Source organism: Phyllostomus discolor, chromosome 14 (genome assembly GCF_004126475.2).
Source record: "Phyllostomus discolor isolate MPI-MPIP mPhyDis1 chromosome 14, mPhyDis1.pri.v3, whole genome shotgun sequence".
Classification (NCBI taxonomy): Eukaryota; Metazoa; Chordata; class Mammalia; order Chiroptera; family Phyllostomidae; genus Phyllostomus; species Phyllostomus discolor.
The window spans coordinates 9,454,248-9,470,036 of record NC_040916.2 but is presented as its reverse complement, the minus strand read 5'-3'; the positions used below and the strand labels follow the sequence as shown (position 1 = coordinate 9,470,036).

The following is a 15,789-nucleotide window of genomic DNA, read 5'->3' as shown; positions in this document are numbered from 1 at the left end:
CATCTTGACAACTTGACACTTCCTACAGGAATGAACTAGGACTCAGTATTTATAGATTCATTTTATGCTATTTTTTCCCCAGACACTTTGCAAAAACTGAAGTCTTTAGGTTCTTTAAGATAAAACCTTATTGGTTCCCCCAATCACATCATTTACTAACATTGGACTCTTAATCCACAGAAATCTAAACCTACAAACTAGGACGGTTCTTAAACCCCTGTCATCTCTTCAAGGAAAAACTCCTGCGTAGCCGCTGCCCAGGATGGTTTCTGGACATTCTGAGTTTTTTAAAGGAGAAAGAGCCATGGGAAAGAGAAATGCAGCCGATGATCATTAAAATAAGACAATCTTAGTGAATTTTGATCATTTTAATAAATATATATCAAGAAAACCTCACTTTATTACAACAACACATTCATATACAAGCATCTATCATCTAAGTTTTCAACATCAAATGTTTATCAAATATTGAAAATAAAGGACAAACCTTACTAGACTATTCAGCCATTACACAAGAACATGTTTTAAAAATTGGTCCTTGTGGACATTGTCCAAATGATGATCCTACTCATACACTGTATGAATGAGACCTATATTTAATATTAATAGCAATAATAAAAAAGCTTTATCTTGGAGAAACTGGGAGGACTGACTTCTTTCCTCCGTTTGGCATTTGGTTCTTGTGCAGCACGGTTTAAGGAGGCCCAAGTCCACCAGTCACCTTGGAAATTGGAACACAGCTCCGCGGGAGGAGTTGGCTGAAGCAGGAGGAAGGAGGGTCAGAGGGGCACTCTGAGCGCTCTTACAAACGTATAAATTAGAGAAATTACCGAGAAAAATGTTCGCCCAACACATAGTAGCTATGGCCGACCGAGTCCCATTTCTCCAAAATAACTTTCCCAAACCTAAAATCTTTACATTCTTTAAGATAAAACCTTATTGATCACCACATCATTTATTAACATTGTGCTTCTTAATCAACAGCAAAAGTTATATATAAAAAACCACATGCTTTTATAATCTAAACGAGTGAAATGATGCAAAAACAGGTTAAAATATAATGCATGCCACTGGTTCATGAACTGCATTGGACAAGAAAACCAAACCAAACAAAACGACCCAAAACCCAAAGAACCCAAACCCCAGCAACAGACCGTTGCCATAGAAAAGCTCAAGCAGCTAGCGCTGGTTTCCAACAGCTCTCTCTATTGTTTCCTCCAACCCTTTCTAAAAATGCCAAATTCAAAAACAATCGGGCATCAAAAATAAAGGAAGAATAGAGATGTCGAATCAAAAGTCGAACGCAACAGCTCGAAGTAACGGTTTCCAAACAATATTGATCCACCCTGTGTTTTTTTTTTGTTTCCTGTTTGTTAAATCCCTGCTGTGACTCTGATTTATCCTTAATTTTCACATTGGCAAAAATTAAGACAAAGTAAGGCACCAAAAATCGCCCTGTATAACACGTCTCTAAAAGCCTCGGACACCCCTGGCAGGCAAGCGGGAACTTGCAGGGAGTACCCTCCGCGCAGAGCGCCGGTTGCCGCCCCTACACAGGTATGTTCCGTTTACCTTACATCCTCGTTTCATCTGTCACACAAGACTGTTAAATACAAAGACTTAACAGCACCACGAAGCCATTTCACCTAGTTCCCTGTCTTCAGTCTTTTATTCAGAAAAAAAAAAATACTGTATCATATAGATGAAGCAGACATCCTTTGCTGGCTATATGGATTTGTTTACCAAATAACTACCTAATTAACTGCAAACACTGAAGTTTCTTAGCTAGTGACAGGCTCTTTGGGGGTAATGGCAATATCACAAGGACACGTTGTCCCCCAGTCTAATCTACTGGTCTTTCTTGTAAGAAAACGAAGATAGACTTTTAAGCATCAAGTCAACTGTTTTCTTGGTAAAACCGCCACATTTCTAAGTAGCTTGCTGATGACTCCTACACAGATGTTTTACGCAATCTGCTCCCCAGGCGTTAAAGCGACACGGCATGTTCACGGCATAATCGTCTCAGTCGCACAAAACTGGAAACCCACGCAGAAGGGAAGGGACGAGCGCGAACTGGTCATGCTGCGCATGCGTCGGAGCGGTGGTGCGGCGGCGCTCCCGATTCACTTCCTTTTGCTGCAGCACAGTTTGCCACTCGGCGAAGGCTCCTTTTTCCTTAAGGACTTTTTCCAAGACTCACTTACACTGTTTTTTTCATTATAGCCAGTCTCAAAATAATCGTAAAATTGGCCTTTGCACTCAAAAGCAAGGTCACTTCCCACGGGTTCGTGGCTGAGGGGGGGACCATCCCTGCTGGCGTCGCTATTTGCTTTCTCATCACTTAATTTGGCCTTTTCCTGAACACCAAGTGCCCTGACATTAGTGACAAAGATTTCGCTGGCAGGTATCTGGCCATCACCCTTGTAAACTGGTGCACCGCCTACGTTAAAATCCACCTGGTGGGAACAACTCGGCAAAGGCAGAGGGGGCGAGGAGGAGGAGGAGGAGGTGGCGGCGGCGGAGGCACTTCCGACGTTAGCATTGACAGAAAGGGGTAAATTCAGGTAGTGACCACCACAGTCCTGGTAAAAGCAGCAGGCGTGGATCTTCTCGCACTCCTCTTTGGCCATCCGCGGTCGTTTCCGGTACGGACAGTCCTGAGCCAGAAACCACTCCGGGGCGGGGCTGCCGTTGAGCGAGCAGGCGGGAAAGCACCAGTTATTCTGCATGATAATTTCGCCGTGGATCCTTTTCATCAAGTTGTTTATAAGGACAGATCTCCGGAGGTACACTTCAGGATCATCGATAAACTTGAGCTTTTCTAAGGACATGTAAAGGATGTGGGCTCGTTCCTCAAAACTTGAGATGGTCTAGAAATCAAAAAAGTAAGAGAAAGCTTAGGAAATTGGACTATGTAAACATACCACGACCACATACTTCTTTCTCGGCAGTTTCTGGATCTGGGGATGTTGTGGTCCCGTTTCCCCCAGGTTCACTTAGAGACGTTGTCCTGGGCGCTGCTGCAGTCCCTCCTGCTGACTCATGGGCATGGTCCCCAGTGCAGACCTCCGCAGGGACCGCGCAGGTGGTTGGCTCTTTCTGGCACAGTGAGGGGCATGGAAAAAACACTGACCTATGTTGCTGGAGGTCAAGAGAGTGGTTTCTTTGGGGGCAGAGAGGCAGTGACTAGAAGCAGGCACATGGAGGGGGGTTCTAGTGACATTGCTTCTGGCTCTGGATGCCAGTGACATAGCTATGTTCACTCTGTGAAGTTGATCAAGCTGTACTCTTATGATACTTGTGCTGTTACGTGTGATGCAAATATACGTACACACACACACACACACACACACACACTCATATACTGCATGTCAATAAATCAGAGTGAGTGAGTACCCTTTGGAGCCTGGCCTGGCCACGAGGAACAGGAGCCAGGCTTTCAGTGTGACCCCTCTTCTCATGCCTCTGGGTTTCACACTTGCAGTTATCTCTGATCAACAGGGGGCAATGATAAGGAGCAAAGCTCAGAACCTGAAAGGATCAGAAGGGCCAAAGTAGCATCCTTCTGGGGCCAAGCAGGAGAAGAGATGCCAACAGGGAAGGAGAGGACTCGCTCCTGAGCTGGGTGGCACCATCGCCGTGGGATGTTGGCACAAATCCCGTGGCAACTGGAAAACTGCTGTGACCCCGCCACAGACGACAGAGGAAAGAAATGGCTTGCGTCCTGGGGGTCAGCTATTCCTGCTCATAAAAAAAGCCCAGTGGCAGCACAACCTGAGGGGCTGTGAACTCAACCAGCTGCGGCTGACTAAAGGCAGGGACTACACCTGCTGGGGAAAGACCAGCACCTGCAAGGTCAAAGTGACAGCTAAAGGACTGGGGCTGTGAATGGGGTGTGGGTAAGAAGTGACAGAGAGAAAGATGAGTCAAACAACAAAAAATCAAGTCTGAATTTCCGACAACTATGGTCTGGGTTGATTAAATCAGCATTTTTTTTTGTTTTTGTTTTTGAAGGAAGATAACCATAGGGAATAAGAACTGGTATACGAAAAGCTTAGATGGCCAGTTTCACTCTTGCACACACTTTCCCGATTCCCATATGTTATGATCTTATAACATATACAAAAAAGTTAGTTTTGGTGTTTTTTGGAGAATGGATGATACATTTTAATAGACTAAACACATGTAATAAATGTGCAACAAAGTGCATGCTTCTACTTTTGTGCACACATTTAAGGGACAGTGAGCCCAACCCTGCGGGGGCGAGACCAGCCCACAGGCGCCACCCCCTCGTGGGCGTGGGCAGCAGTGGCACTGGCCGCAGGTGCTGGCCGGAGCTCAGGGCAGCCGCACGTCGTGGAGGGGCAAGGGCATTCAGCACGCGTGCAAACCAGGACGGACCATACCCGTAACACAACATGAGAAAAATGAAATCATTTGTATAAAAGATGTTCGTTGGATTATCTAATTTTGTTATTTCTGGGGAGAGGAGCTCCTGCTGGCTCTTTCTTCAACTCCTTGTGAAAAATAACACAGGACCCAAAAAAGCGACAACGCTTAATGTGGCTCTGATGAGAAGTAGCTCGTTTTCCTTGCTTGGGTGGAACAGTTTAATTTTTGGAAATGGATCAAGCAACTGTTACTCAGTATCTTAAACTCTTAATAAAAATAATGACTATTAAAAAAACATACTTTATGGCTACAGCTGCTGAGTGGTGGGTGAAAATCCTCTTCTTCCACATACTTCCTCTTAAAGTATGCGATCTTGGATGTTGTTAAAGGGTTTGAAATTCCCCTGAAATGTGATCCTGTAGTAATAAATCAGATATGACAAATGACATGCGGTTTGCCAGAGGTTCTCCAAACAAAATACTTTTCTTCCCTTTCCTTCTAGAAGATAACTTGGCTTTCTTTGTATCTGTCTGTACATGTGGCGATTAAAAATAAACACTTGTCTTAATAGTTGCTATCATACAGAATCCTGTGACCCAGGCCAGCCTTCCTAGACAATTACAGAGGAAAAATGACATCTTTCAGCATTTACTAAATACTCAGATATTTTGTACAGGCAAACTCATAAGGGGGAGGAGTGTAACAACTCTGAAATAATATTAGCATTTATTCAAATTGTTTAATTAAATCCCAGGGTATCAACACTACTGTTCAAATATATACATTTTAAATTGTAAGCACTAATAATTATATAACTTTAAAATATTATTTGCTCTAGTTAAGGAAAGAAATAATTACCTGTACATTGAAATTATAATATTTGTTTTTTCAAAATATAAAATTTTACATATATATTGACCAAAGTCCTTTTTGCTCTCAAAAATGTAACATGTTAACCGTGAATTCAAGTAGGGTCTAATTTTTAAAGACCACAGCTTTTAATTCTTTTTAGCAAAACAGACTTCAGAGGTACTTGTTTTGCACTGTAGGGTTTTTAAAATTGCTCGCACTGCACAAAAATCCAAAGGAACTTACCTGAAAATATTAGACTACGGAATCAGAAAGAACATATTTCTGTTTTCTGAGCTTTGCCACTTTCCCCTACAACACCAGAGCCAACTGTGTGCTTAATGAAAGGGAGAGACACAGAGCTAGCTGCCGGCCCCAAGTGCAGATTCCTTACTGTCTCATGGGATGAAGGTTTCATGGTCAAGCCCACTGGGGCTTGTCTAGCTCTGAGAACCACGCAGTTCCACAGGGTGGAAAACCAAAACCCAGACTGAGAGTTTCACGATCTGGTTTGGCTCTCTTAAAAATACAGGCTCAGGACTTACACACAAAGCAGAAGCACATGTCCAGACTCAGATATGAATGCAATTTAAATACCCTTCTGGTCCTCTCCCTGGGGCCCTGGGCTTACTTAAGAGAGGCACACAGGCAGCCTGGAAAGTCCCTGGAGCCGGCTCAGCTCCCAGAGGCGCTGCAGACACCACCTCCTCCCACCAGTCTGGCCTCAGAGGGCAGCAGGGGAAGGTCAAGAGCAGTACCTGCCAGCGGGGGGCCGGCTCCCCGGTCTCCCTGCAGAGGAGCCTGGGCTGGCCCTGGGGGGCTGGGACCTCCGTAGCTGTCAGCCTCCCATAGTGTCTGGTACCCTGGAATTTCAGCAGCTCCTTCCGAGACAATGGGCTCGCAGAATCTATTCATGGACAGAACCAGAGTCATCTCTGACAGCCTCAGATCTGAAAAAACAGAAAAACAGCCCTAATCAGGAGGCAGCCAGGTGATGACGGCCTGGGCACCTTCCCCCCTTTGATTTGGGAAACTTTTACTTCTCGGTCCTCCCCTTCATCCTGAAACATTTCATTATTTTTTCAAAGAAACCCTCAGCAAACTCTCTTGCTGCTAGTAGCTCAGCCTCGGCGTTCAGCAATCTGCATTTCATGGGCGGATCTTTAAAACCCCATTTCTTATTGTTCTCAGATTCCCCTCAGCCCTCTTCGAGACAGCTGCTTTGCCTCCTAAACACATTTTCCTCCTGACCTTGCTGCAGAAAACGTACCGCTAGGAGGCAAGGCCAAAACCCTCGCACTTCCTTTCTATTAATAAGGCACAATCAATTTTCCAGCCAATCCCCTGAGAGTCTCCTTTGATGAAATCCGCTAATCAATCAAAGGGAAGGGGCAGGGGAGGCAGAAATCTCCACCGGAATCCTTATTGATGCTCTCGGGTTCGTCTGTTCCGCCGCCCCCTCCTCCTCTCGTTTCCGCAGGGCCAGTTCCTCTACAACATTCTGGGGCTCCCTCCACTTTCTTCTCCCAAAGCGAAGCAGACAGAGACACACTTGGTAGTTGTTTCCACCAGCCCTGATCGGCCTGAACTGGATCTGCCTCCAGTCAAAACACTGAGAGATGAAGACAGAAAATTGGCTCCAGTTTCAAGCCGTGAGTTGCAGTCCCACAGGAGCCAAGCACAACATCAACGGAGCAGGCAGAATATTAAACAGGAGCCAGGGTTTCGGGGGCCAGAGGCAGCCGGCAACTCTACACTACAAAGCCCAGACACAGGGCAGGAACTTTCCAAGAGGCAACACACCACTGCCCTTCTCTCCAGTTCACATCCTTCCCCAGGGCCTCCAGGGACACAGGGAGCCCCTCCGCCCTGTGATGTGCCCTGGGCTCCTCCACAACCCAGGTGGGCCGCAGTGTCCTCACTTCATCATCCTAAGTAGGGCTCGAGGTAGGGTCGAGATTGAGTTCAAGGGATAAAAGGGTCTGACGCCAAAGCAGAAAGACCTAGAGACCACAGATAGACCAGTGGGGACAGCGGAGCAGCCTCAGCGCCTTACTAAGTGCCAATTCCTTCAGGAGAGCCAAACCTCCCCCGTGTCACTTTGCAGTTTGAAGAACTGTCACAAAGAGTGACGTCGGACCTGCTTTCTGCAGCTTGATTGTCTTGCCTATGAGCACGAAGGGTCTAGTTCTTGCTTTCTTCTCCAAATTCTACAGTTCGTAATGTTTTGGAGAAAGGGTGAATCTCCTATTGTCTCCTGGGAGGCTGGTATTACCTACATGTTATAACAAGAGACCACTTCCAGGTAAAAGACACCAGGGGCAGGGGAAAAAGCTTCATTAAAGTGACAACGTCCTTCTGGCTAAGAGCAGCTCTTGGCAGCAATAACTCCATCCTTCACCAGGCTTCTCTTCGGGATCCTGAATGCCATCCCAGCCTCCCTGAAGAAGGACGCAAAGCCTTCTGACAGACAGGGGAGGTGTCCTGGTCAGTGGCTGGAATTTGGGTTTCTAAACCACCTACCCCTTCCCTTCCCTTGTCAGATGCTCTCCAAAGAGGCAGCAGCCAAAGCTTATTAGAAAATCTCATTACAAGAAAGGGGGAGAAAGGAGGTTCGATTAATTCTCTGAAAAGTGATGGTGGCACGTGTTATTAATTTTGCTCTTAGAGACATCAGCCAAAACACTGAGACTCCATCGATTGCACAAACTGCACCATTCTGTCTGTCACCCCCTCAACTCGGTATCCAAACAAGGCATCCAACCTCATGATAATTTATTCCCTGGAAGACTCTCATGAAACGGTCCAAATTGAAATTCTTAACCTATTTTAAGACGATTGTATCAGGAAGTGCTATTGCCAGGAACACAGGAATCAGAGCTTTCTCTGAGGCAGTACCCCTCTCTTAGAGACTGCAGTGCTATTTTCCAGCTTGAAGTTTACCCTCCCTTTTGTGCTGGATTCTGGGAATCAGATCCAAGTGTTTTGCCTAAGAACTTTTTATTGCATCCAAACCAAAGCAGGTTGACAAATCCATGCCCCTTAGTAAAACAAGAAGGTCCCTGCAGGCCCCACGCAGCAATTACCTTTGTTTAAGAGGACGTTCTGTGGGCCCTGTGCTGTTTTATGTTAGTAAGAGTTGGTTTATGTTTTAAGGACGCATTGTTGTCGCTTTTTTGGCTGTTAAGGATTTCAGTGTTTCTCTTTGCTAGTATTGTCTCCAGTACATAAAATTCTGTCATTAAGCACTTGAACTTGATACACAAACTTGAAACACCACAGAATTGGTTTTTATCTTGGCTGGGTTTTTTTTCTTTATGATATTCAATTTCAGTAAGTTGTTTTTTTTCCCTCAATTGGAAACTTTTACACACAAAATCTTAACCTGGAAGGCCGAGTTTCACAGTGATTTATATAAGTGAGAATAAAATATACATGAGTTGAGATTACTTGCGAGTGGGGAGGAGATTTTGCAATTGAGTCTTCCTAGTCTACCTAGAATTTACAGTTGGGGATGTTAGCAAATTAAGAAGGCAAGTTTAGGGTTCACGAAGAACTGGAGTGTGCAGCGCTACACACCAATGTTTCACACGGTTCTTTATTTGTGTTATATGTGCAGATCTAAACCATCATTGTACTCTGTATGGAGAGATTTACATAATTCTGCTAGTGAATTCAGAAGTTTAAATCCACAGATTTCTATGCTGTATTACATATAGCCACTAAGATGCATATTAATGGCAAAATTTGAGTCACATGACAGGTGAGAGGATTCAAAAAAAGGGTGTTCCAAAAACACCCAAAAAAGAAGAGGAAGGAGGAGGAGAGGTTGGTGCTCCAGTGTGTTTAAAAAATAAGAAGGCTCTGACCTTTCCTCCTCAGGCTCCTGTGGGCCTGTTCTGTGAGCCAGGTGGATGCAGTGGAATGGCACCTCAAGCATTCCCAGGAGGCCGAGGGCGCAAATGTCAAGCTTTCCCAGCAAAGCTCACAGTAAAGTTACCAGGCGTTTCTATGCAGTTTGGTTTTTCCAGAGGAGTGGGGCTGCTTTTTTCTCGGAGCCATTATGATGCTAATAGGAGTGGCTGGCACACTGAACCGGGTGGCTGCAGATTCAGTGGCACCTTGAATCTAGCAGGGGCCTCTGGTCATTCTCTGCCCAGCCCTCCCACATTTGTCATGGAAATTGGAGAACCTTTTATTAAGGGCATTGTGGCAGTCTGATTCCAATACTGAAAGGCGAGGAAGTAAAGAGCTGCTATTTGCAAAGCACCTTTGACACTGCCAGCCTTAAATGTCTTGCCCAGGTGGAACCAAGCCCAGACCTCAACATTGTCCCTAATAAGATCTCAACAGCTCGACCAGCTCTGGGTAGCGGTGGTCCAACTGTCGAGAAGAGGCTGGAGGCGCGGAATACAATCCTTCGAACCCTTCTGAATAGACAGACATCACTTTCCTGCCAGCCCTGGCAGTACACCTGTCTGTGCTGGGAAGTATATTTCTCAACAGTAGCTCCTGGGAGAGCCCAGTGGAGAACCAAGAGCTTTATTTAAGTCTGGCCCTGGTGCTGGGAATGCAGGTCCTGGGCCTTGGGGGGCTAGAGGGGGGTGGGGGCGTGGCGAGGGTGCCTGGGTGTCCAAGCACCGGCGCCAGGTCTCCCCATCTCAGGCCCAAGCCTGGGGTCCGAGGTTTGGAGAACCGACTCCCTGCAGGCAGGCTGGCAGCAGCCATCGGATGCTGGCTCCCAAACAGCCACACCCCCAGGGGGTCGGGGCCTAAGCCTCCGAGCCCCTCTCTGGGGTGCGGAGCAGAGCCCTGCCTGCCACCGGCAGCAGGAGAAAGTAAACAACACCGCAAGTGTCTGGGAACAAAGGCAAGTTGTCTTTCCACGGTGCCCGAGTCCTGCGCCTCTCCTGAAGAATAAGAGCTATTATTATTCTTTCTTTTCTTATTCTTTTTTTTTAAACCAAGTTTCCTTCTAAGGGAAATAAACACCAAAGGTAGGATTCCAAGGAAATGACTCAGGGCGGTTGGCTGGGCTCTGGCGAGGCTGGCCCCAGTCTGCGCTCCAGCCCGCAGCCGATCCTGCCCGGCCCTCCCTTCCTCCCTCCCTGCCAAGCCGACTCCGCGCCGGAGGCTGCGGGAGCCCCTGCGCGGCCGTAGCGCTGGGACTGCGGGGACACAGCCGCATCTCCCGCCCGCAAGCGCCACACCCCATCTCTGCCGCCCCAGCCGGACACTCGGGAAAGTTGCGAGGGCCGAGGAGGCGGGAGGGGAGGAAAAGAGGAGAGGGGCGGAGGCGTGGACCCGGCGGGCAGCAGCGGAGCCCGCCCGGGAGGTGAGCTGAGGACAGAGGAGCCGCCGCCGCCCGCAGCGCGGCTCGGCTGCCGGGGAGGAGAGTGCGCGGGCGGAGGTGGCGGGGACAGAAGGTGTCAGCTCCTGCAGCTATTCCTTTTCTAGTAAACGCGCGCTCCTGACATCCGCCATCCCCTCCCTCCCCACCTGCCAGGCGCCGCCGCGTCCAGACCCGGAGGCATCCCTCCTACTGGCCGTTGTCCCCTGGGATAAGGGAACAGGCAGCCACCCAGGACCCTGAGGTCTCGCCCGAACAGCCGCCTCCACCTGTCCCTGGACTCGGCTCGGCGCTCGGCGCGCGCGGGCGGCCGCGGGAGCGGCCCGGGAGGCGGCGGTTCCCGCCCAGGGAAAGGCGCCTCGGCGCACTCCGGTCCCGCGACAGGCCCTTGCCACCTCCGCGCCCAGCGGCGCCCTGGCCGCACGCGTCCCCGCTCTGGCCTGCGCGAAACCACTCGGTGACCCCGGCGCTGCCCCGGTGCCCGGAGGCGCGCGGGAGGCCGCGTGGGTGCCGGTCCTGGCAGGCAGAGGCCGGAGGATCGGCCTCGGCCCTTCCGCCCCCGCCGCCCACGGCCAGCCCGGCTCTTACCGCGGGGTCAGCGGGAGGCGGCGGCCGCAGCGCTCCAGCTGCTCCCTGTCCGCTCGGGCTCCGCGCCAGCCCGGCCGCCGGTGCACAGTCGCGCGGGTCCCGCCCGGCCGCCCGGTCGGCGGTGGCCGCTGGTGCGCCGCGGGCGAGGGTCCGGGCAGGTCCCGCCGCCACGACTGGGGCGCCGCGCCGCCGTCGCTGCAGACGGTTATGGTAATGAGCGGCTCTGTCTAGCGAGGAGCGTGTGAAACCCGTCAATCCTGTTTGCCATTTCCCCGTGGATTTCCGAGGAGAGGTTGTGCAGGATGCCCCCAGGGTGAGAGAGGGAACATGACAAGCGCGCCCGCTCTCCCTCCCTCCCTCTGCTCCCGCCGCCGCCGCCGCTCCTCAGGCAGCACACGGGGCGCCTTCCCCTCACCCCCACCCCAGCCCGCCCCCTGCCTGCTTCCCGCCCTCCCTTCCCCTCCTCCTCCCCCCGGTGCCCGGGGACACGCGGGCCCGGCTCCAGCCCGCAGCCCAGACCCCACGCGCTCCCGGCTCCCGCCCTAGCCCCGGGGGCTCGGCTCCAGCCGAATAATGTATTCACTCGGCAACCTTCTGAGATGTCTTCTCTCTTTTTAAATTTGGTTTAGTTTTGTTGTTGTTGTGTGTGCGTGTGACTAAAAAAAAAAAAAAAATCTGTGCGTTCCCACCCTCTGCAAAAGACTTTCTTCTCCTTTGCCACAGCAAACGGAGATGAGAAACAGATGTCTTTGCAGGACCGAGCAGTTACTCCCCCCTCGCCGCCCGCCCCCGCCCGGTCCCCTCCGGAGCTGCAGGAGTATAAAAAAGCAACCTTGGTCTTGCTGCAACTTCAATTGGCAACACTTTCTGGCTGGGGAGCCTCCAGGGAAAACCTCCAGGAAATAAAAAAGTAATAAAGGAGGTTGTCCTTGGTCAAGAGAATGTAATTTAAACCACCCCGGAATCACATTATTTTGCAAATAGTAATTTTCCCCTATATTGGGCTCAATTGGAGTTTGTTTTTTGAAACATTAATTCATAACTTCTGTCTAGGGACCCCTCCGAAGTCGAGATGGGTCATTTCAGGTGTAATGAACGCAGAGGCTTGGAAGGCATAGACCTAATAAAATCAGGGGGAAGGCACCTGCACAAAAGTGTTACAAAGACTATAATGTTTGTTTACTGCTACTATGCCAGATGTGCTAAATATAACACTTCTTTAAAACAGTGATCCTCCGACTGTGAAAAACCAAACCCCTGGCTGCCAGGCTCCCCGGGAGTTCAGGAGAGGCACAGACTGAAAACCGGAGAGGAGAGGAGCAAGAGCAAGGATGAGGATTAGCATCTGCAAATTGAACTCTATCTGATTTGCATGTTTATTTCTTAGAATTGTAATTAAATTTGTGTAATAAATGTTTTCCATTTCATTTGTACACTTAAAATTTGGGCAACTGACATGCAGTTAAGTGAATTTCTTTTTTCTAAAAAAGAAAAGCAAATGCAGTTTATTCAATAAAGCAGCAAACAAATATTAACTATAATTAGAACTAATCTGCTTTGAAGGTATTTTTGTTGAACTTTGTACATTAAAGACTCTCAGAGGTTTTAAGGGTATTAGGAAGCTGAGAGGAGGCAATTACACTGAAACAGACGAACTCCGCAGACTTCCCCCAGCAGTATTTCATTTTTTCCAAAAGACAGTTCAGGGTTGTGCACCTGAAGTTGGGGCTGGGCGTTCCTCTTGGCTTTCTTCTGAACCATATTGGATCTCACTGGCTCAGTATGAGCCAGTATGAGCTCAGTATGGAACGGTATAGGCCATTATCTTGATAATTTAAGGATTGTAAAGATGCCAGTTTGTGCCAGCAATAGGTGTTGCTTGCCCAGGTTGTGGGTAGAATATAATTTTCATTTGGGTGGGGGAGGAGGGCAAGGAAAGGCACAAGGGCATTTAAAGCAGTGAGAGAACTTGAACATCTAAATCTATCAAAAAGGGTTAGTGCTTAGCTCAAATGAACTAGATGTGAGGGCTTGGAGGCATGGCTTATTATTGTTTTTATCTCCCCATATTAAAGTTTTATAGCATTTAAAGGGCTGTGGGGAAATCCCCACATACACTTGGCTGTGTCAAAATACATAAAACCAAAAGGAGTAAATTAAGCATAAAATTGAGAAATAACATGAGACGAAGCACCGGCATGGGTTGCATTGGCATCTTTGGAGCTTTGGCTTTGGGAAATGAGCCTTCTGGGAAATCAGCCACTGCCCTTGGGTGGGGACGACTCTTGGCTTTAATGGTACAGCAAAGTGACATCACAAGTATGAAATCATTGTACTTCACGGCACCCTCGTGGTTCTGAGTCTGAACTGGACCCCGTCCTGTGTGGATGTGTGATGTTAGCATGTTTCACTGACAGCTTTTCCTACCCTGCCTTTAATCTCAAGTTCATGTTTTCTGAGATTCGGTGGCCACTGTTGACAATGTGAACCAATGTCTACAAGTAAGAAAGGCTGTCAAATGAATGTCCATAGAATGAGAAACATTATCTAAAAATTAGATAAACATTATTAAAACATTATTAAGCATCTTAAAACATTATTAAAAGGAAAAAAACGGCAATACACCTGATAAGGGGTTGATATCCAAACTTTATAAAGTACTTACAAAACTCAACACAAAACAACAAACAACCCAATTAAAATATGGGCAAAGGACCTGAATAGACACTTCTCTGAAGAGGGCCTACAGATGACCAATAGACATATGAAAAGATGCTCAAGGTCACTCATCATTAGAGAGATGCAAATTAAAACTACATGAGATACCACCTCACACCTGTCAGAATGGCTGTCATCAATAAATCAACAAACAACAAATGCTGGTGAGGATGTGGAGAAAGGGGGGCGCCTTTGCACTGTTGGTGGGAATGCGGATGGGTTCAGCCACTGTGGAAACCAGCTTGGAGATAACTCAAAAAATGAAAAATGGATCTGCCTTTTGACCCAGAGATCCCACTTCTGGGAATATATCCAAGGGAACCCAAAACACTAACACAAAGCACCCCATGTTCATTGGAGTGTTATATACAATCGCCAAGATACGGATTCAGCCCAACTGTCCATCAGTGGATGAGTGGATAAAAAACTATGGGACATTTACACAATGGAATACTACTCAGCCATAAAAAGAGGGAAATTTCACCCTTCGAGACAGCATGGATAGACCTGGAGAATATTATGCTAAGTGAAACAAGCCAGTCAGAGAAAGACAAATACCACATGATTTCACTCATATGTGGACTCTAATGAACACACTGAACTAACAAACAAAATAGAGACAGACTCATAGAGAAAGAGCAGGATGACAGCTATGGGAGGTAGGGTTAGAGGGTGGAGGGATCAAGCAAAAAGGAAAAAGGACTCGAACGTGGAAAATAGTGTGGTGATTGATGCGGGGAAGAGGGCATAAGGGGACTAAATGGTAATGGGAAAAATACAATGAAGATTAAATTAAAACAGAAAAGTAAATAAATAATGAGATATTTGAATGAGTTAATATAATTTAAAATGAGTTGAAATATTCATCTACAGAACATGACGTCATATTTTGGATGTGTGTGTGTGTGTGCATCCAAAGATAGAGATTACATTATAAAACTTAAAATACCTTGAGCTGCAAATTCACTGAAGGCGGTGGTTTTTCTTCAGTTACCGAAGGCTGCCAGACTCAAAACTGCTAAAGCGTATTTCACAAAAAGTTTCTGTCCTTTGAAAGGGAGATTTCTCAAGTCAAATCTGACTGATTCCGATTGCTGTGGACACAATGCTCATTTGGATGAATAAAAAGCCTGACTTTCTGGCTTTTAAAATGAAGCTCAACCTTCTTACAGCAAAAAGAGGTGTTTATGTTCAATTGCTCTGACAACTCTTCGCTGGTCTCACACCTTCTCCAGGTAGCTTTCTCATCCCGTTGTCTTTCGGAACTGGGATTGTTAATGTCACCGATGACCTCCACATTGCTCAATCAGAAACCTTTTTCCCGGTTGACATTTTCCTTGACCTTTCAGCAGCGTTTGACTAAGTCGGTTAACTCCCTTTTCTTTGAAACATCTTTTATTCTACTTCCAGGAAAACGTACTCACCTGGTTTGCCCCTTTCTTACTGGTTCGTCCTTATCAGTCTCTGTTAGTGGTTTCTTGCCTCCTCTATGACCTCTGAACGTTGGAGTGCCTCCGGCTCAGTCCTTGAACATAGTGTCTTCCTTGCAGCCACTCTCCTGCGGATCTCATCCAGTTTCATGGCTTCGAATACCACCTTTATTCTGGCTCCCAAATTTAAGTTTCCAGTCCATACCTCTCTCCACTTAGATGTTTCTTAGATATCACAAGCTTCGCAGGTGTGAAACCTAACCCCTGATTTTCTCTGTTCCCCAGCCATGCCACTCTTAATATTCTCCATTCCAGTTAATGAACCGTACTATTTTTTCTCAGTTGCTCATGCAAAACAACAACAACAACAACAACACCAAAACCTTTGGAGTCATCCTTGACTCTTTTCTCCTTTATCCCCTATATTGAATACATCAGAAACCCTTCACTCTTTACCTTTGA

General features: G+C 47.5%; 1 protein-coding gene and 1 long non-coding RNA gene across 3 annotated transcripts; one reads left to right on the top strand and one right to left on the bottom strand.

Moving 5' to 3' along the window:
- Nucleotides 1–353: 353 nt before the first annotated feature.
- Nucleotides 354–11,318, bottom strand: SERTAD4 (SERTA domain containing 4). Of its 2 annotated transcripts, XM_028530944.2 has the most exons (5): nucleotides 11,180–11,305; nucleotides 6,656–6,853; nucleotides 6,000–6,191; nucleotides 4,693–4,808; nucleotides 354–2,870 (listed from the first exon to the last, which is right to left on the bottom strand). In XM_028530944.2, the coding sequence occupies exons 3-5, from the start codon at nucleotides 6,172–6,174 to the stop codon at nucleotides 2,124–2,126; spliced, it is 1,038 nt and encodes a 345-aa protein (XP_028386745.1). In that variant the 5' UTR covers nucleotides 6,175–6,191; nucleotides 6,656–6,853; nucleotides 11,180–11,305; the 3' UTR covers nucleotides 354–2,123. The 2 variants fall into 2 exon arrangements, with proteins under 2 accessions (XP_028386745.1, XP_028386746.1); XM_028530945.2 differs by lacking the exon at nucleotides 6,656–6,853 and having other exon boundaries at nucleotides 11,180–11,318.
- A 319-nt stretch (nucleotides 11,319–11,637) lies between these two features.
- Nucleotides 11,638–12,720, top strand: LOC118498075. Its single transcript, XR_004900602.1, has 2 exons — nucleotides 11,638–12,089; nucleotides 12,408–12,720. It is a non-coding gene; the product is annotated as an uncharacterized LOC118498075 (long non-coding RNA).
- Nucleotides 12,721–15,789: the final 3,069 nt, after the last annotated feature.

Coding starts and splice junctions, on each gene's coding strand:
- SERTAD4 (XM_028530945.2), bottom strand. CDS start 6,174: ATGACTCTGGTTCTGTCCATGAATAGATTCTGCGAGCCCATTGTCTCG. Junction 4,809..5,999: donor AGCCGGCCCCCCGCTGGCAG/GTACTGCTCTTG, acceptor TTATTACTACAG/GATCACATTTCAGGGGAATT. Junction 2,871..4,692: donor TCAGCAGCTGTAGCCATAAA/GTATGTTTTTTT, acceptor TTTGATTTCTAG/ACCATCTCAAGTTTTGAGGA.